At 35.8% G+C, this 21,433-nt stretch overlaps 2 protein-coding genes across 5 annotated transcripts in view; both read left to right on the top strand.

Moving 5' to 3' along the window:
- The window catches only part of LOC129269484 (inactive rhomboid protein 1-like), a 34,685-nt gene extending 31,335 nt beyond the window's left edge, over window positions 1-3,350 (top strand). For all 4 annotated transcript variants that reach the window (XM_064105839.1, XM_064105838.1, XM_064105836.1 and 1 more), the window contains exon 15: window positions 510-3,350. In XM_064105839.1, the coding sequence (XP_063961909.1) occupies window positions 510-953 (444 nt within the window). In that variant the 3' untranslated portion in view covers window positions 954-3,350. The remainder of the gene's footprint in view (window positions 1-509) is intronic.
- A 5,391-nt stretch (window positions 3,351-8,741) lies between these two features.
- LOC129269483 (transient receptor potential cation channel subfamily A member 1-like) overlaps window positions 8,742-21,433 on the top strand; it is a 44,288-nt gene continuing 31,596 nt past the window's right edge. Inside the window, exons 1-11 of the mRNA XM_054906986.2 lie at window positions 8,742-8,930; window positions 9,683-10,564; window positions 11,626-11,785; window positions 12,270-12,448; window positions 14,708-14,815; window positions 16,464-16,572; window positions 17,565-17,662; window positions 18,119-18,291; window positions 19,100-19,263; window positions 20,314-20,477; window positions 20,855-20,937. Coding sequence (XP_054762961.2) covers window positions 9,773-10,564; window positions 11,626-11,785; window positions 12,270-12,448; window positions 14,708-14,815; window positions 16,464-16,572; window positions 17,565-17,662; window positions 18,119-18,291; window positions 19,100-19,263; window positions 20,314-20,477; window positions 20,855-20,937 — 2,030 coding nt within the window. The 5' untranslated portion in view covers window positions 8,742-8,930; window positions 9,683-9,772. The remainder of the gene's footprint in view (window positions 8,931-9,682; window positions 10,565-11,625; window positions 11,786-12,269; window positions 12,449-14,707; window positions 14,816-16,463; window positions 16,573-17,564; window positions 17,663-18,118; window positions 18,292-19,099; window positions 19,264-20,313; window positions 20,478-20,854; window positions 20,938-21,433) is intronic.

Raw genomic sequence — 21,433 nt, 5'->3', positions numbered from 1 at the left:
AGGGTAGGGAATTATAAGAATTTGCTTGCTCCAGGAGGAAGAAATGCTTCATGTTAAGATTCCTTGATAAACAGTTATGGACCACATAATTTAACAAACCATTCAGTTTGCCATTAATGCTTGTGAAAGAAGAAAAAGAAGAAAGGTCTCACTCCAACAAACAACTGACGTTCTAGTTCTAAACATATCAGGGGTTTGCTTGTATTCAACAGTTTTCACCATTGCCAATGACATAACTGTAGAATTGTGTAGCCAATAATGTAACTGTCGTTAAATGTGAGGTTCTTGGATTTGATACCCACCAGAGAATTCTCTCTGTTCCCACAATGGCACTTCTGCCGTTAGGCAAGGTCTTTGTATTTATGTTGCTTTGATATGCGTTAAAATGATCATCACAATTATACCTGTGTAAGTATTGATTCTGTCTGTACAAGTTGAATCACCAAGTGAGAGGTTTAATCTATTGTAGCCTCACAGATTTTCATCTTCATTCTTCCTTTCTTTCGTAGGTTGGTCCTGCGGGAGCCCAGTTTGGTCTCCTTGCATGTCTAGTTGTTGAAGTCTTCCAGAACTGGCAGATCCTGCGGAACCCTGGCCTGGCCCTTGTCAAGCTGTTAGCCATCATCATGGTGCTCTTTGTACTAGGTCTCCTGCCATGGATCGACAACTTCGCCCATCTGGGTGGTTTCATCTGCGGCATCTTCCTCTCCTTCATCTTCTTACCTTACATCTGCTTTGGGGAGTTTGACCGCAACCGCAAGCGTATCCAGATGGTAGTGTGTTCCGTGCTCCTGGTTGGGTTCTTCTCGCTAGGCTTCGTCCTCTTCTATGTCCGCCCTATCACCGATTGGTGGTGGTGGTTTCAGTATTTCAACTGCGTGCCCATCACGGAAGACTTTTGTAATGATATGGACGTCAGGTTTGAGGAAACCGGAGTACCAGGGAATATGTAATGGTGAGATGTGATGTGCCATTGATATTGTAACTTATAGAGGTTCCTATCTCTGAAACAGTAATGCTTGGATCATGATAAGCTGTTACTCATGACCAGGGGTGTCTGGTTATGCCTCTTGGCTTGTTGGAACTGGATGTCACTGAGATTCCAATGTACCATGAGCCTTGCTGACAGTATGAAGACCAAGAGATGTCTTTGACTATTCTCTTTACCTATCAAACATGGGTCCTTAGATCCTTATCTTCATCAGGCTTGTTGATATCATCTCCTGTAGTGGTTTCTCCAAAGCTTGTCTTGATCCATCGATCCCATCTGGACATGATCCTGAGATCACGGTGTTCCTGCAGAGGCGATTGGTGTAATGACTGTAAGCTTGAGCCATCAATGCCATCACTTGCAGAAAATGAACATTATCTTGCCACAGTTCTGTGTATGGCTGTCCTTAAAACTCTCCCATCTGATGGCCAAGAGACATTTATCTTCTGTGACCAGTATCATCTGCACACTAAAAAGTGGAAGGCACTGGACTGTTCTTGCAGATATTGATAGTCTTTTGTCATTGTTATTTGTGCATGTGGATTACAACTACTTACTAAATCCCAGCACATGTACTTTATAGATTATATATGAAATGAGTGTAACTCTCAAGATGTATTCGACAAGATGGTTGTCATGACAACAAAAACTGGTTACGAAGATGAACGATTCAGTATTTAGTGAACCATTCCTATTTGATGTTCTCATGAGGGTACATCAAAGGTGTATCCTTTGAATACTGGGTATTATGCATTTTATTTGTTATAAGTGCCTGCTGCCCTCGTGTGTCATGTCAGCTCTCATCTTTATCATGTCATGTCTCTCATCAATGTGTACTCATTGTATCATTTTTAAGAGAACATGTAATTCAGATAAGAATCGAACACCCATTGTTTATGTGTTCTTTCTTACAAACAACATTGTTTATGTGATTTGTCTTACTAACGACAAATCAGTCCTTAGAGAACACTGACATGTTAAAAAGTTTTTTTATTAGCTGAGTTATGTATGGTACTACATAATAACACAGAAAAAGGATAGACCCTCTTAAAAATCATTTAGTTATTTCATAAAAGAAAACAGTAATCACATGGGAGGCATCTGGCTCATAGGTAATATATGACTAATTTTATACTTTGATATGATATTGAAAGCTGGGGATTAAATTTTTTTTTTAAAGTTAATGAATTTGGATTATTCCCTTTATGATAGCAATGAATACAATTTGAAATCTTCTTAAGTGCATTGTATTCTTGTAGCAAATGTATTTAATCTGCATCTGTTATCTACATCTGCATTTTTTAAAAGAACAAATTCTTGATGTGTGTGTACATTGAAATCCATTTAAAAAACAGTAAAATGTTTATCCAAAGTTTTTTAATGGGGGCAAACTTTTTTTAATGCCAATCATCAAACGTGAAAAAGCAATTATTTCATGTTTTGTCAAGCTAGAATTTTAACAATTTTTAACGATAATTCTTGAATTCAAATACACACTAATGTGTAAGCTTGCCCCATAACATGAATGCAATGATCATGAAATGTAGTTGTCTGTTTTTAATTGTTTTTAGATGATAAGTTATGAAAGCTTTAGGACTGTGCAGTTGTTTTTAAGTACAGAAATGATATCCAATATATCGCAGACAAGACTGGAATGATGTGCATTTCCAACTATTGCAAACTCCCTAATTTTTTTAACCTCATACTTCAATATTTTTTATTTGTTAGAGGACAAAACACATATTGATTTGTGCAAAGTTGTTTCTAACAATTGTGAGATAATGTTTAATTTACCAAAAGGTCCAAAAATATTTTATCTTGATTGTTGCCATTGGACAATTTTATTACTTGATCATTGTCACTTTTGTATATGTGTCAATTATACTTTTAATTTCACAATAAATTTTTTTTCTACATTGTGTTGCAATCCTAAGTTGTTATATTTTTCACTGCTATTTGTAGTTTTTATCATGTGTTCTTGATGTAATCTAGATAATCATTTTCTCATGTTCTATATTCTTCCTTCACTGTGTTATGAAACTCACCAAGTTGTTTGGAGTCCATTTTATTACTGATTTTTTGTGTGTTAATTTTCTCATGCATAGAGTTGACTCATTTAGACACTTCCCACTTCCAATTCCATTTTTTTTTAATGATCATCTACAATGGAAATTAGTGATATTTTTTATATCTTTTTCTAATAACTGCACTAAAAATGTTGCCATAACTAATTTCTTTGACTGTTCTGTGTTTAATCTCAATTTCATTATTGACAACTGCTAGATAAATACATCATGTTGCTCCCATGGAATTCCTGTACATTGAAGCACTACATAAAACCTTACCCATATTCTCTTTTTTTAATTCTATTAGATCCTGCTGTTAATCTTAACCCAAAACTAAAAGCTGTTGACATGTCTTTTGAATTGTTAAGATGCACACACAAATATCAAAAAGAGATGAACAAATTGGTTATTGATTTAGCCAATCAACGATTGAATTTGTTTACTTTTAATAAGAATAGCTCTTTACCTTCTGGAACTGATTGGTATGTACAAAGTCTATGGGAAATGCAGTTTCCAGAAGTCCATAGGTTAAAGCAAAAACAGTTTGATTCCATTCCAGAATGTTGGATGTTCCTCTACCAAGTATAACGTCGAAGGGTACATTGCAAGAAGTTTGCAATCAATTGGAAGACATTTTCAAAAATATCAGTCATAAGATTTGCTATTGATTGTAAATTAGCAATTGATTATGAATTGGCAAGTATATGATAGTCTCCTTCATTCAACAGAAGTAAGAATTGATTTGCCATCTAAAGTATGTGTCATTTCATATTTGCCTTCAGTTACAATTTACTGTTCTACGAGACCCTCTTATTGTGATATCTTGATGTATTAATATTGTTACGATCATCAAATCAGTGGTAGATGGAATATAGTTTTTCTTTTTATACAAAATACCATAAAGGGGAGATTTTATTTCTTAAGTAATTCTAATCTTTTCTCTTGGGTTTGTTCAGATACGTTATAAGGCAACCTGTATACGTGTAACTCTTAATCAGGAGTTGACTGGTCATGTGACAAAAAACTCCTGGTATTTTCAGCAGTTTGCCATCAAACTTGCTTTATTGCAAGAATATGTGTAGTATTGTGTTAGTTTTTCTGAGAGTGGACTCAAAGATTTTTTTTAGCACATTGCATTTTGTTTCCACTACATCCAAAATCTTTATTTAAATCTTTATTTACAAGACATAATGTTAAGAGAAATTTTGGCCAATCAGAACTGTTGGACGCCTTTTTTAGTTACTTTCTTAACTATTGTGCTACTGATTATGTTTAAATCAAGGGTTTACAATCTTTTGGTGCTGTTTACATTATATACCATCGCTTGGGTCAGTGATTTTTTTTGTTTAAATTAATCTCAGGTTGCAAATTTGAGCCAGAGAAAATGAAATTCATGATTTGTAATTAATAAAAAAAATCATACAATTCTGTAGGAAAAAAATACTATACTGTATAGATCAATTTTAATTGATTCATGAAAATGTAAGAACTGTAATATTTTTAACTGTTCAAATAGTTTTTATAAGATAAACATGATTATGCATTGTTAAGATATTTATATGGTTATTGTCATATTTTAATGTATTATATAAAAATTGAAACTGTGCAATTACTTTTACTTTGTAAATAAATACGTTTCCAGCTTTTGGAAGAAAAACATTGTGTCTTCACCTTCTCATTTTCTTTTTGTTTATTGTCTACGATGTTTCATAAAATGTATCTATAGGCCTGTAGTATATGATTTGGTTTTTATCAAGTAGTCTGCAGGCACAGACCTTTGGTTTTCACATTTTGCATAGTGCATAATGCAGAGTCTGAAATAATGAGACTAGTTTCACTATGTATTGTGGCGAGTAGTCTTCAATCTTTATGTACCTCAAACTATTCTGAAGGATATTATTGAAATTTGCTTGAGATAAAACCTTATTTTTCTTGGACTAAATGTCTAGACTGGATAAGAAGTCACATGATCGTGGTGATAGGCATACATTTACGAATGAGTGAGAAATAGACAACAAGTCTGGAAAATACAGGGGGAAATATAAAACTCAGGAGCTTTTGTTTCCACGATGCACGACGGATTAAAAAACAGTTTAGTATAGAAAGTGTATTGTCCTCCCTGTATTAATCCTGTTCTTAAATTGTGAAAAATTATGTCACACTATGGTCGGCGTTTCTCCCTAGCTATCAAAATGCCCCGAGGATGCCACTACAAACACTCAAGCTTTCTTAAATTACTTCCTAGACGGTTTGTTTAATTTCTCGTTGAGGATGATTTCATCATTCTTTTTTAATAAACCTTGTATCAGTATGTTGGAGTGGAATTTATAATATGAATGCTGATTTTCTATCATCACTGTTTTTGCTGTCTCTCATACATAGCTGTATAATAATCTCATTTTCTTTGATTTAATCACGACTTAAAGTAATCTTACAATAGGATAAGCCTTATCTAGAAAAGCTCGGTTTTATGGTAACTCGAATAGTCAGAAAAACCCTGTATTCTTTCGATCAAGAAGCCTGTTCAAGTAAAGGTTGAATGTTGAATTTATATAACCATTATTATTTACAATGGCTCCTCCGTCGACGGATTTTGGGGAGGATTATACATAATGTTTTGCAGCGTAAGGAGCGAGGCGGATCTAGGGGAGGGGGTGAATAAACTTTTTACTTGTCAGTTCTTTTTTGTGAATTGCTTATACGGTGGTAACAAGACGTAGCAGCCAATAAACTAAAGGATTCCATTCAACGACAAACTTACAATAATTGTAAACATTTATGAACCTGGCCCCTGGAATCATTAATTGCGATGATTAGAAGGAAACCGACACATCAAAGAATGACACATTATTATCCAAAGGCAAACATTTACCACGTCAAAATCGTACTGAATCATTAGAGAGTAGACAATCCTTTGTGGCATATGATAATGATGTTATCTTCATTGCGATTTTTTTTTCCATCAAATGAATGCTTCGAGAGAGAGAGAGGGGGGGGGGGGGTCACAAAGACACAGTCACGAGAGAGCATAGCTATGAAATGGGCAACAAAACAATGAGAAAACGATTGACTGATACCGTCTTCACGCTGGTTTTCAAATTTATCCCGGTGCTGTCGCGGGACGGCGACGCAGCTATAAACCCGCTATAAACGAAATCACAGTAGAAAAGTTATCCCGGCAAAATCCCGGGATAAATTTAATGATTCACACTGCAGCAGGTGATTTTTATGACCTCCATAACAAAACACGTGTAGGCTAGTGATCCCGTGAGTGACCCGACTTTGACACACCGGAAATATTTGAGGGGGAATCGAACCCACGTCCTTCATATTGAAAGACGAGAGTCTTAACCACTAGACCATGACGCCCCCACATTACAGTAAACTTAAGCAAGTGGTTTATTATCCCGGTGTTGTAGCGGTGTACCTTCACACTGAAGAAACAACGCGACAGTCGCGCTATTACTATGACTTGAGTTATAGCAAGGAGATATGATATCTCCTTGGTTATAGCGAGGCGAGGTTATCTCGAGGTAGTTTATTCAAGGAGATATCACTCTATCTCCTTGGTTTATTGCAGGTTCGAGAATTCACACCGCTACAATCTCGGGACAGTCCCCGGGGGCCCATTGACGAGTGGATACCATGCGCGACCAAAAAAAAAACACATAAAGGGATGTCTTTTTCAAGATAGGGCAAGTATACGTACGTAACGTAATAAGGGTGTCTTAAGGACGTTCCACAGTTAAAGTGAAATCCATGTCATTTTCACCAAACTTTGCACATAGATACTTTAGAACCTTAATATTCGAAATATGCAAAAATTAACATTGGTCCATGTGCTTGATTTTTTGCTATAGAGCTTCAAAGTTCACCCAAATTGATGTTCTTAAGAATTGCACATTCAAAAAGAATTTGGCATTTTTAGACCGCCCAAGATTACTACAATGAGTTTAAACCTATATTACTTAGTCAAAATACATGAAAAAGTCATCAAATTTCGCAAGAGAGTTAATAATTGTATAATTAGAATGGAGAATCTATTTATAGTGTTATTTGTTTGCAATTTTTAGTTTAACAGCACTGTCAGTTCTTAAAAATGGCGTAAAAGATAACAAAATCCCAATCTAAAAAATTTGAAATTTCAGTAACAAACTACAAACGTACAATAAATGCTGCATTTTATTCAAAATCCATGTCATTTTCACCAAAATTTGCAGAGTTGTAGAGGAAGGTATACCTAAGAGGTACAAACATTAAAAAATAGAGGTTCATGTGCTTGTTTTTAAACTATTAGCATTTTTATCAGAGCAAATGTGCTTTTTAAAACACCAAAAATGCGCCGAATGCTTTGTATCTATGCGAAGAAAAAATCAAAACCACTCTACCATTTATTCAAACTCGGGGTAATATTCGTGATTCTACGCAGCACTGCAGAGTAAAGTATTTTGAAATTGTAGAGAATTTTTTTTTGAATGGTCCATGGAATAATTCAATTTTTAAGCTTTATGAAATAACGCAGCGGATCTGCAGTTAAAGTGCAGAAGATGAGAAAAATCAGCTCATACCCGCAGCTAATTAATCACCTGTTCATCCACTGTGACGTCAGCGCGCAGAGTGTAAATTATGCGCAGATCATAATGCGCACAAACATAACTGTGGAACGTCCTTAAACACTAAAATAATGAAAAAAGGGTATCTTTTTCGCTAGAAAAGCTGCGTATTTAGGGTGGAATTTGCGAGGTTATAAAAAATACTAAAATGTTAAAGGATGTACTTTTTGCCCTAACACTACAGTCTGCTTTTCTCCCAGTGGGAGCGTCTTAACAGGAAAGGGGGATTTCTTTCGCCCTGCTTTTATCGGGGTAGGGCAGTTAGAAAAGTGTCTGTTAAGACGGGGTATACGTGTTTATGAGAGTCCGACTTGCGCGAGGTGTTGGCGGTTTGGCCGGACTAAACCCATGATGAAGGTAAAGGTAAAACAATTAAAATCGCTGTACTTGTTTAGGGGTTCAATTCAGGGAATACTTGCCAAGGGTATCGTTTTGTTTCCAATACTTGTTAAAGGTAGGGTTCACACGCCAATACTTAAATGTTAAGGGGTGCACTTTCAGAATACGGAAAATACTTGTTTAGGGTGCTTTTCGAGACCCCTTGGTCGCGCATGGTATCCACTCGTCAATGGAAGCTAGTGCCCCCTCTCCTGTCCCCCCCCCCCCGGGGGGGGGGGCAGTCCCGGTATTGTAGCGGTGTTTGCGGCCAGTGTGAAGACGGTTAAAGAGTTAGGCCTACATTTTGGTGTTTATAGGAAGTAAGGGATGTCTCGAGTGATACGACCTTGTCGGATTTCGAAGACACAATGAAATTCGTCCCTTTCTGTTGGGAGAATCAATTTTTTTTTACTGTTTCGTTTTTAAGATTTTTAAAAGCAATCTCTGCATGATCCTGTACCCCTCCCCCTCATATCCTGTATACGCGGCATTTGCCCTTAAATTCGGTCGTTTTGTTAGTGTACGTGTGAGTCTCATTCTTTTGTTATGTCTGGATTGTTATTCCTTCTAAATCATTGTATAACTGTGTGGTATTAACATAACAGCAAGGGCATTGGAATTTGCAACCATTCGACTGAGAAAAGTCTTGTCAGATGATCAACCTCTTTCCACTTAATGCGATCATCTTTTGTCATTCCATAGGCCCGCCTATCAAAGTTCTGGCTCACTGCTATTAAATAAAAGTCCTTTCCAACTACTTGCACCATTCAAAGTAGAGTGTGCTTTTTTTCGTACCTTCATATGGATGTTTTCTCTTTCATGGGGTCATAGCGATATCTCAAAGTCCTGGACATGCTGGATAAGTCATTTGAATTGTTAATGGTAAGTCTTGACCTATGTATATTTCTTTTCTTCAAGTGATCATGGTATATGTGACGAAATATCATAAATAAACAATGCAGCAAGATCACACCGAGCTGGTTCTTAAACGTTTCTTGATCAGATTTGATGCATCTTTGGTGAAGTGATGTCCCGTGGGTCAACGCAAGGATGTTTGGGGGGGGGTATCCGAGGAGCCTGGAGGCAACTTAACAAAGCCTCTCTTAAGGTTTTTTGGTTCAACCCTTCATATATATTGATTACAATATTAGTTTATCAATTTAACTTTTAGTAAATCCCTCAAAAGTACGTGTTGATCACTTTTCCAGTTTCTTATGAGACTGCATGTCCTAGACCTGTAATATGACGTGGTTGATAATGCACAAAGACGTATTTTAGTCAACTTATTTTGCGATTTCACATGAGAATTCATTTGGTCGGGACTCCAATCAAATAATAATAACAGCGTATATTGTTGTTCGGTATTATTTATGAAACATGGAATGGTTTGATTGTTTCCGGTATAATTTATCATTTTTTAGCTTACTATATTTGTAAGATAAGTTACCAAATAAACTTGTTAAGAGAGAAAAAAAATCTTTATTTTGATTTTAAGTGATTTGAAGATTTTAATTTTATGTGCCTCGAAATCCTAGTTGCTTTTTGTGGTTCAATTTTACTACCATTATCCATGCAAAATTAGTCCGTGTTTGCCAAGTTGACCAACCCTTTCTTCTGTTGTTTTGATAAAATAGGTAGACCTCTCCACCTTGATACTAAGATGAGTATCCGTGATTGGAAGATGATGAAGTAATCCGTTGGTAGTGTCTTCTCCATCACCAAACATGTACAAGAAAAATGAGCATAAGTCTATTCTGCGACACAAAGGAAGGTCAAAAGGTACGATGAACATCACCGCATCGAGCAGCGATTCTGATCTAAACATCAACGATATGACGTATGGCGACCATGACAATGCAAACCCTACTGTCGGAGTCAGCTCGATAAGCCCGTCGAAACGGGTTTCTTCGTCAAATCCTCTTCATGGAAGCGGCGTGAATGAAGTCTTCGATGACGACGTATCGACTATTGATACGCTGACGAGCGCTTCTGGGATGCAGTTGAAGATGTCCAACCGGAGAGGGAAAGTGGAAAAACACGACGAGATATCTCTCAATGATTTCAACACCGAGTCAAATCCCCAACCGCCTTCGGACACCCTGCCGACGAAGACAATCAGATTCTCGAACTTGGACACCAAGGAAGTTTTGGACAGGAAGCGCGACGCCAAATCCTTCAAACGGCAGATGATTCTAAACCAAGAAATGGAAAGCAGGGGCAGGAAGGTTTCGCGATTCGATCTTATGAAAAGAAATCGCATGTCGATTAGTTTCATAGGTAAAGGATCACTCCTTGATACAGATCAAGATAGATTTGACACATCTGAGGTGAATGAAGGGTTTGATGATATCGATGGTCATACTGATTCTCGTACTATCGACTATGATCACATAGAAAAGGTCAAGAAGACTAAAGATGGGTTCTTGAAGGATGTTAAGTCAAAGATCCAGAAAACAACGAAGAACAACAGGTTGAATAGAGTCTATTCACCGGCTCTCATAGTTAACTTGACTGAGGTAAGTAAATACAGAATTCATTTCTGTTTCTTCATCATATTTTGATAAATAGATTAAGCGAAATATTATTTTTTTATGAAATAGATATCACATAGAAACCGTAAGATTCTAACTTCGTGACATTTCTCGTTAGTCTCAGATCGGACGGAAATGTAAGACATGATTGTTGGATAATGATAAATACCAGTTGTGGTAAGGAATTCGAAATGAGTTCATCCAGAATCCAATCAAATTATCACCCATGTGTCTGTATGTATAAATTTAAAAAAATACGTGCCAAACGATTTTGGAAGACTTTTTTTAATTTTTGAGATATTACCAAAATTTCCCGATTTCACAGAGTTTTGTTTATAGCTGTGTTTGCTGCAACTGCATTCAATTATATTTAAGTACAGTGTCACTTCACAATGACTTGTCACATTTTCTATTCGTCACGTCAATCTTGAGCATTGCAAGGCATGCGTCATGTTCATATTCCCTATATTAGAAGTGAATTAGGATTTGATACTTTAACTCACATCTGGTACACAAAGTTTGATCCCCCTGTATAAATTTCTTTGAAGCAATTTGGATATGAAACGGTGATTGAGAACCTATTGTTCTGTTGTGTTCCTATCGCTAGGTCCATGCACACTTTGGTTTCAGTTTAACAACTTTATGGTTTATTAGTTGAAAAAAAAACAGGTATTAAGCAAGTACTTTAGTGTAAATGTTTGTGACGTCATATACGTCATCACGTATATGCATGTACTTGAATCATTATCACTGCATATTCTATTTTGCAATTTATAAGTTCTTTCATTATATTTTTCCTTTTCTTTTTATAAACGATGTATTTTTTTTTTTTATCAACACCAACCAATTAGTGAAATATTACTCCTATCTAAAAACAATGAGCAATGGCCATATATGATAAATAGCAGTATTGCTCTTTATTTCAGCCACTTTATCTATCATGCCTATGAAGAATGCGAACATAAAGATAGAACGTAAATGAAGAACGAAGCATCTTTAAAGCTGTATATACATAGAACAAATATTGCATTTTCTATCTCTTTCAGGCAATAAGGGATGATGATCTCTTTGATGTATTGAATATTCTAGACCAAAACAGCTACTTCAGTTTGAATAAATTGGACAAGAATAATCTCTCTCTTTTACACCATGCTGCTATTCATAATCGAGATATCATTGCACGGGAGTTACTCAAGAGAGGCGCATGTGAGTTTTTACTCGTTACTTTGAAAAAAAAAATTATATCTTGATGACCAGATGATACTGTTGATTTGTTTTTATTTCATTCTTACTTTTGATTTTGTACATATTGATTTAATAATTGATTGATTATTTATTTATTTATTTATTATTGAAATAAATTTGGACTTATTTTTTTGTCGTCACGTTACATATATCATAGAAATTTTGTTTTGTATATTGAATAATCAAATTGATTCATTATCGAAATTAGGATGATTGAGTGAAAATTATGAAAGTAGAACAATTATGTATTATTTTTTGTTGCTTTCACGTTACATATATATAGAAAATATAGATTTTTTGTATTGATTAATTGAATTGATTGATTTTAACATCGTTATCAAAATTTGGACGATTGAATGAATATGATGAAAGTAGAACAAAATGTATAATATTTTGTACTTACCCGTTACATATGGAACTAGAGAATGATATTTTTTCACCCAAGGCGTCGATGTTATTGAGCTCCATGTCAAGGCAACCCCGCTTCATGCTGCTGCTCGTATGAACAGTGCCGACATCGCCCACGTCCTCCTAGCACGATGCGCTGATGTCAATAAAAGAACCACCGGTGGTATGACACCGCTCCACATCAGTGCGAGGAGGGGACATGTTGAAGTCACACGGGTAAGTTTGGTTAAATATTTAGGTAATGTTCATAATTTCCCAGTTTTAATATGATGCACAATTAGCAGCCCCCGTAATGAAAACATTTGCGATGTAGAAAAATTAAGAAATTCGAATTTTGATTGGTTTCTAGTCTGTTTTGAACAAATCGTGTGTGCAACAAGGATTTTTTTTTCAAATTGAGGTTAAACTTCATTGCCATGAATCGCTTGAAGAACCGTAGACGTAATCATGGTAAAAGCTAACAAGAAAACAAGATCAGAAGCTAAGGTTGAGAAGATTAAAGAAGAATAAGAAGCTTGAAAATCATGTCATCCTAGATAAGAATAACCGTCGTTTCCTGGGATTTATTAAACAGTTTCTGACATTTTACTATCATGAGTTGAGCCAATGTACGGAGACGGAAGCTTTTGGTTTAATGTCACCCAGGCCCCATTTTTGTTACTGTGACTAATTAGCGAAACAATACGACAATGATCTTGATTGGGCTGTGGCATTTAGCAATTGATTGTAAACTTTTAAGTTCTGGGCCCCCTCTTACCCCCCTCTTACAAAGAGTTACGATTGATCCCATCAACCACAAGTATATGGAAATCCAACAATGACATAATATTTCTTCAGGAAATTTGCACAATGTCCTTTGTAAACGAAGAGAAACACACTGAATTAAAACAAAAACTATGAATGTATGAATAAACATCATAATTATCTTATGTGTTTTAGATGTTGACGTTGCTGGCTTTCCATAGTTATGGTTGATTGGATCAATCGTAACTCTTTGTAAGACGGGGCCCTGGTTTCCTCATAGCTTGAAATTTATAATCAGTTGGCAATATTAGTGCTGTGAACCCTATTTTTTTAATTATTAATGATGCCAACACCATATTTGATTAAATTGAACAAATTGGTTTTGCTGTGAATCAGGCTCTTCTAAGGTAGGCCTATTCATTACATTCAGTTGCGAACACGAAACTCTATCTAATGCTTACCGTGATCATGAGCCTTAGACAATTCAATTCAAAATTTATTTCAATCAATCATGAAAATACAGGTATATACAAATTAGATAAAAACATGGGATTGGGAGCCCCTGGAAGTTTTCATTAAAAAAAATTGTGGGTGGGGCACCACCATGATACAATTAAATACAAATGAATATAAGACATACATAAAATTGAAATACAATTCAAAAAAGAGAGAAAAAAGAAACAATGGGCCAATACAGGGAAAATAAACAAACAAGCAAACTAGAATAACAATTATAAATCATAGTGACCTACAGTGTGCTATTGGCAGGAGTTTTTATACTGAGAGAAAAATTTAACTTTCAGAAGTTTTTAAAACTTATTTAGAGTTCTACTTTGTTTAATATCATTATTTAATATCATTATTTTACTTTGTTTAATATCATTATTTAGACGCCAATTTCCATTTCTTATGCTGGATTTTAATAATTCTCTATTTATTATTGTCCATGCCATCGTTTTTTGCCTCTTTTATTTACAAATTCTCAGACAACTTGATTATTTTTATTGTGTTTTATGAATATTTAAAAATAAAATATAAGAATGGTGTCGGCGATTCTGATGATAATAATAATATACTGATTTACATCAGTATAACATTATACTGATTATATATATGATCAGACAAATTTGTGGTGACGATGATTACGATGATCATTTTCGTCACCATTATATTCGTGCATGGACTTTTGAGCGATGGGAATGAAGGTAATATCGATGACGATTAATAGAACATGTCAGTGGTGGTGACAAATTTCAGAGTTTTGGGACTAATTATAATGAGGTTGAATGCGGCTGATGTTTCTGCTGTTGCTGGTACTAAACAGTGTCGAAACCATATCGCCAGGTAAAATAATGGTAGATCAGTGCACAATTTGGATCAAGCATAGAGAGGCGTCGTGCGTCGTCACACCTACTGTCACGTATACTGTTCTCAAATAGAGATGTCACGATGATGATCAAATGAAAGTACACTAAAGATCCGACAAAGCTCCAATGCCTACTGAATTCAGTAGGCATTGGAGGCTTTAGTGGATCTTCCTTGAATCGTATAAGGGCTACTGGAACTAAAACTGAGTTCAAATGTCCTTGGTGTCTTGTAGACACACTATCTCGCAGCATCATATACTTAAACAGTCCAGAGTTTCCTTTATCATTCTCATTCATTTATTTCATACATTTTATATCTTTACTGAAATATGTCAGAAAGAATAATGTATCTTTTATTTTTAAGGTTCTACTACGGCTAGGCAAGGCGGACGTGTTTGCATTAGACAAGGATTACTGCACTCCTTTGCACTTAGCGGCTGTCAAAGGGAGCATGGGAGTTTGCAAGTTACTCGTAAGAAAAAACATCAAAACATGCTTTTGTTGTCGTTATTGCTCTATATTTTATGTTCATTTTCGTTACAGTTGTCACGTTGTCATTGTATTTATTATTGTTATTATCATAATAATTATCTGTTCGAAAGCTTGAAAGCTAACACAGGGGGAATATTTTATAGAGTAAACCAATAGGGCATGTGACGTTATGGGGAACCGAATCTACGTTAGATATAAAGTAATTATTACTATTTTTATTATCAATATCATTATTGTTCTTCTTATTTTTATGGCTATAATTATTATTATCATTATTATTATTATCATTATTATTATTACTGTTATTATTATTATTATCATTATTATTATTATTATTATTAACATTATTTCTAAAGTAATAGTAGGAGGAGGAGTAGTAGTTGTAGTAGTAGTCGTAGTAGTAGAAGTAATAGTTGAACAAAAATCGTGGACAGCTATGAATAATCATTTCATTCTGTCGTTCATTTGTCCATAAAATCATAATGTTGACATATAAGATATTTTATTACTCCAGCATTCTTATTTTATTCATATTTTGTGTAACCTCGTTCATGGCCCCTGTACCCCCCCCCCCCCGCAGTATGTCCGTCTATACACTGTCCTTCCTGTGTTAAAAATACTGGCTTTCGTTTTCTGATCACGGATTTGAATTGTCCTACCTATTTTTTTTATCTGGCTGAATTAGAGGGGAACAAAAATAATCGCCAATTATCCTTTCAGTTTTTTATCCTTCAGATCTTAAGAGGATTGAGCGATTTGTTATTACCTATATGCCATAGTATCCGTGTTCTTTTTCACACTGGAGTGAACCCTTTGTTACACGTACGTCACTTTAACCCTGGTATCGTGTACTGATGACGTCATCATGAATTAGAGATCTTTGGGGTCAATCTTAAATCAAGGAGATATCACCTCTCCTTACTTAAATCAAAGTGAACTACACATTTATACGCTCTATAAATGACTCCAAAATTTAACATGTTTAATGACAATTGTGTGAATGGGTAAATAAATTTTGAGATAGTTTAAGACCTCGTGATATCTTCCTAAACGAGAAAACGGATCTGTGTGTATTACTTGCTTAGTTGCCATTGTGAATACTTTGCCCCTCATCTGGTGAACAAAAGCTATACAAATACACACTATAAAAACGCTATTCAAAGTTTTAAGCACGTTGTTTATTAAATCCCGTCACTCTAACAACATATTGTTAGCCTTTAAACAATTGTTTATGTATTTATTATTGTTTAGACTTTTAACAGATTTTTCTTTAAAACTTGAAATGATAGTTGTAAGAGTGATGAGCGTAAACAACGTGCTTAAGATTGTAAACAGCCTTTTTACAGTGGGCAGTGCAATAATGTTTCAAGCTGACTTTGATTCCAGTCAGCGCGTGGGTCAATAAATCTATACAACGCATGCATAAAAACAAATCAAGTGGATGCATGCGTCGACCATCTAGCGAATTGTATGATTGTTGTCTGTTTCATATGATATCTATCCTCTTACATGGCTTGACTTCAAATCACCATACAATAATCATGATAACGCTTTCTTGCGTCATTGGATTGCGTCACATTAGTTCATCGCATTCACATTGTCTGATCAATCTATACTGTTTCCAATAGGTAGACCATGGGGCCGATATCAGAGCCAAAGATGGTGGTTCCCACACCCCTTTGATGAAAGCAGTGATGAATGGTCACAATGGGCTCATCGACTTACTCTTGGAGAAGGGTAAGTAATGGGAATGATGGCATAAAGACTTTTTTTTTCTTTCATAGAAAGATTTTATTCAAAATCAAACACGAAAACAATTCAATTTACAGAAAAATCATGAAGCGAACATGTTTACAACAACTGTACATGCGTACTATTATCTATTGATAAAACAAAATTATGATATTTTTGACTAAGAACCCTTTCAATTTCAAATTAGCGTGGCACAAAGACTTGCAATAAAAAACTTCACAGTATTCAAACAATCGGAAGAGAGCATTTTGGACTTGAGCATAATTTCCTGAGCTGTGTTTAAACGTAACTCTAACGTAACCTGATTGTATTGGCGTAAGTCCGTGACGTCATACTTTTCAAATAGGGGGGGGGGGTGACACAATAGGTCACCCCCTGAACAACAGTTTCACCCCTCGGATTTTACGCCAGTGTCTGAGTGCATTATTGTATTTGATGTAATATCCATAAAGCGGGCATAACTAACATAAATTATATTAGCACTGAGCTACTGACAAAGCAACAATAGAATGATTTTGTTTTGCTTTTTCAAGATGATGTTTTGATACTTGAAACATGAGCGAAATAATACACATCGATCCAATAATTCAAGGTCTTTTTTCTATATTTGCTGCTGTGAAAATATGAATATGATTAAGGGGTGACGGCTAATTTGGATTTAGGCCGAGTTTTTCGATTCCCCCCTCGATAAGTCCTTTTTCAATATGAAAAAACAACAACTTAATTTCCCATCTGATTACGCTAAGGGAAGAGCAATTTGCCAACCCCAACATCTTGTTTTATTGTTATTGGCATCTTAAAGATGGAAATATTCTCCCATTTTCATGTTCGGAGATAATCTTTTTCAAACAAGCCGAATTAGTCATTTCATCGAGATATTCCTGTCTCGGACTTCCGCAGCCGTATTTGTGAAGTTTGATGCAATATACAATCAATTACTAATATGACGATATTAAGCTTATATTTACTATACACAGCCCGCAATACAGACATTCCTGTATTAAGCTATCTGATGGATGAAGATAATGAGAGCAATACACCTTTACATCTGGCAGTGTTGAAACGAAAAACAGAGGTAAATATGACAATAACTGTAACTGCTTAGTACAAATCTCAATCAAGGAAGGTGGTCAGCAGACTTTTATTTAAAAAAAAAGTTGGGAGGGGAGGTGGCTATAAAAGCACTCCAAGACCCTCGATTCCGCGGCCCATTAACATTACCATTACTGTACTTAAAGTTAAGACAAATGTTTATAATACTGCACTGTGAACAAACATTCTTTTGGAAATAAACTACTGCATAAGATACCAGCCAATACTAGACACACATTTGGAATACCATGCATCTACGCCCCTCAATCGAAATTAATCAGTTACGTTTCAGAAATTAAGAGAATATCAGTTTCGTGTAGCCCTAGTGATATTTGGGAATGAAAAAAAGTCCCTTCGATAATAAGTATCCACGAAACTACAAACTAACTTTTGAAATTGTTATGATTCATATCTTCATCAAATCTCTATATTTGACAAGGTCATCCAACGTCTATTCGATGAGGGTGTCGACGTGAACGTTAGAAAGAAGAATGGAATGACTCCGATCCACATTGCGGCAATGAACGGGGCTACGACCACGGTTATGCAGCTGATCGAGAACGGAGCCGACATCGACATGAAGGATGCTGAAGGCATGACACCATTACATAGGTAGAACTGAGGACGACAAGAACACACTTGTCGAAACGTCGAGATTGGGTGATCCTTTTCAGGACCAACATATGCCCAAGAAAGATACATGGTGTACCGTGAAACCTACTACACTATAGAACTACCTATCAAATCCTTATTATTGGAATGCGTTCATTTATAGACAAAACGAATGATAGCCTACAGTGCCCCCCCCCCCACATTAAAAATGAAACGGGATTCCGAATTATTTTTTCCAACATCGGTGAATGATTTATGTTTTTTGTCCTATATGAATTGGTACCATACAACTTATTTTTTCTTCTTCATTCTCACTATTTATGTCAAATTTATGGTGGGGCAGATTAGTAATGGTGATACATATCTAAAGACAAGTTTCCTTTAAAGGAAGAAATACAAAAGGATAAAGATATATAGATAAGGCTATAGCGTGGCAAGCTTTAAGAAATTTGACACACATTGGCCTCTGAGTCCCCTTTTGTATTAAACCCGACATTAATATCAGGAGGTGTCCTGAGGCCCAATACAGAAAGGGTCTCTAAATGACTTAATTTTTGGGACTTGTGATTGACTCTGTTAGCTATGTTTGAAGCAATTCTTTGGGAGCCGAATTTGACATTGGGTTCTCAAAACTTACAGAGTCAAACAACACTTGGCCTATCTGATTTGATGAGGACATCACCACATGCTGTATGAAACACTCTCGGCCGGGACTCTCGGTTTATTTGTTTTCTTCTCCATTACGAGCATCGAGCATCGCTTTGAATTTGTATTGAATTTTCTAAAGAAGATTTGTTTCCTCATGCAGGGCTGCAGTATACAACCGCGTGGAGTCGATGGCTCTACTCATTCACGAAGGAGCCATGATTGATGATATGGATGATAACGGTTTTACCCCATTACTCTGCGCAGCGTGGAAGGGCCACGTACCTGCTGGTGAACTGCTTCTGACTCGGGGAGCAAATGTCTACGGTAAGTAATGATGAAGATCATTGCAATATGGTAGAGGATTGAGATGATGAGGAGAAGGATTAACAGAAAATTGGCGTCGGACTCAGAGTGATGATGACGGTGATGATGATGATGATGACGTTTGTGATGATGATAATCATGATGATGGTTGACGGTGGTGGTTGTACAAAATAGAGATTATGATAATGCAGATTGTGATGATGATAATGATCATGGTGATGGTGGTAATGATGATGATAATCCTTATACCGGGGATGGAGCAGGATTCACAATAACATGTGACACCGCTGAAGACAATGGCATTTCCGGATGACCGTATACAGATTGAGCTTCTTATTTCACGACAGGAGACGGAATCGGAGAACAACGCGATTCCAGCCAAATAATCGATTTGCGAATGCTATAATACTACCACAATCCGTGCGTTCTATTTTCATGACATTATCCAAACGAAACAGCGTTTAATCTGCGAACAAAATGAGGCTGTCCTCTATATTCCTTGAATGTTGAACAGGTGGGTGTTTCATAAAGCTTTTCGTAAGTTAAGAGAGACATTAAGAACGACCGGTGAACCTTTCTTACGCGTTCAATAATCACCAATGAACATTTAATGGTGAATATCAGTTACCACAAGAAACGGCCCCTGGGCCCCGCAACTTAAAGCTTTAGCGATTGATCATAAATCTGACTTTTACCATTGATCATACACACTAATCAATGCAATCAAGAATAGAAATCAGCCCTATGATCGATTGCTAAGGTTTATGTTAGTGGGCCCAAGTGTGCCAATGGCTATACATTGCAAGTGATATCTGGGGTGTGGATGCTCTAATTGGGCAGTTGGGTTTCCAAAGTTCGTTCAGCAACCTACCGTCATAAAATTTCCCTTCGTGTATCCTGTCTCCTTACTCGGTACCTGAAAAATATTTTGGGCAAAACCGGGAAAATAAGGCTCCTAGAGGCCTACTTTCTGCTCTGGAAGGGGTCTGTGTTTCCTTTGCTGTCTTGAAAATCCAACAGTATCACTCTTGTAATGTTTTGATTCTACAGTCTTTGACGTGCATCACAAATCTCCCTTGCACTGGGCAGCTGAGATGGACCACCTGGGTTTCCTCGAGTTCCTTCTCAAACATGGCGGATACGACCTCAGGAATGAAATCGATGAAAACGATCAGACGGCTCTCCACTATGCCGCTGAATCAGGAAATGTTGATGTAAGCACATTTCATCTCCTTAAGCTGAGCTGTTCCTCAATGACAAAAATGCAAATCATACGGGCATTACTGCGGGCGTTACTAGACACAAGGTGTTTGTTCATAAAACACGATTCATAAAAGCAAGGTGTATTTACAAAAACATTTAACATTAATGCATCCACCTTCACCCTGCTCTTCAAAATACTTAGTTCTATTAACATAATTCTAATGTTAGAAGGCTCTTTTCAGTGTTCAAATTAAGATGAATTTTATACTTATTGTACCTGCAGTTATATAAAATATATGCTATAGTTTATTATTATTATTATTTAATCATGTATCAATTTGCAAACAATAACCACAATTAACACTTTCTTCTCCTTCAATGATTTCAGATGATAAAACTGTTGCTAAAGTACGAGGCTGAGGGTGATGTACGCGATGTACTCTGCAAAACCCCAGTGCACATCGCATCTCAGTAAGTCACCCTTTTCAATGTTTACCATCAGTTTATCAAGTACATAAAATGACTTTCTAAGAATTTGATCTGCCTTGCTCAACATGGCTTCATAGGATGAGGTGTGATGTAGAAAATGAAACCAAAAGAATGTACTTAAAAAACATAAAACAGTAAAAACAATAATAATGAGCTATCACAGATGGAGTCTACCGTACCCATGAAGCTTTATTTAGACAGCGTAGCCCCGTCAATCAGAGAATCGATTAAAAAAGGTGCCATACAGAAGTTATTACCTTATTTTTATTTTATTTATTTATTCTTTTATTATTATTATTAATATAATTCTTTTTATTTTTATATTTTGTATCTTTTATTTATTCATTTATTATTATTATTATTATTATTATTTATTTTTTAATTTTTTTTATTTTATATTTTTTTCATTTATTTATTTATTTTTTTATTATTATTATATTTTTTTTTTTTTGGGGGGGGGGCTTTTGCCTTGTGCCTT

Source organism: Lytechinus pictus, chromosome 10 (assembly GCF_037042905.1).
Source record: "Lytechinus pictus isolate F3 Inbred chromosome 10, Lp3.0, whole genome shotgun sequence".
NCBI lineage: Eukaryota > Metazoa > Echinodermata > Echinoidea > Temnopleuroida > Toxopneustidae > Lytechinus > Lytechinus pictus.
This window is presented reverse-complemented; position numbering and strand designations above follow the sequence as displayed.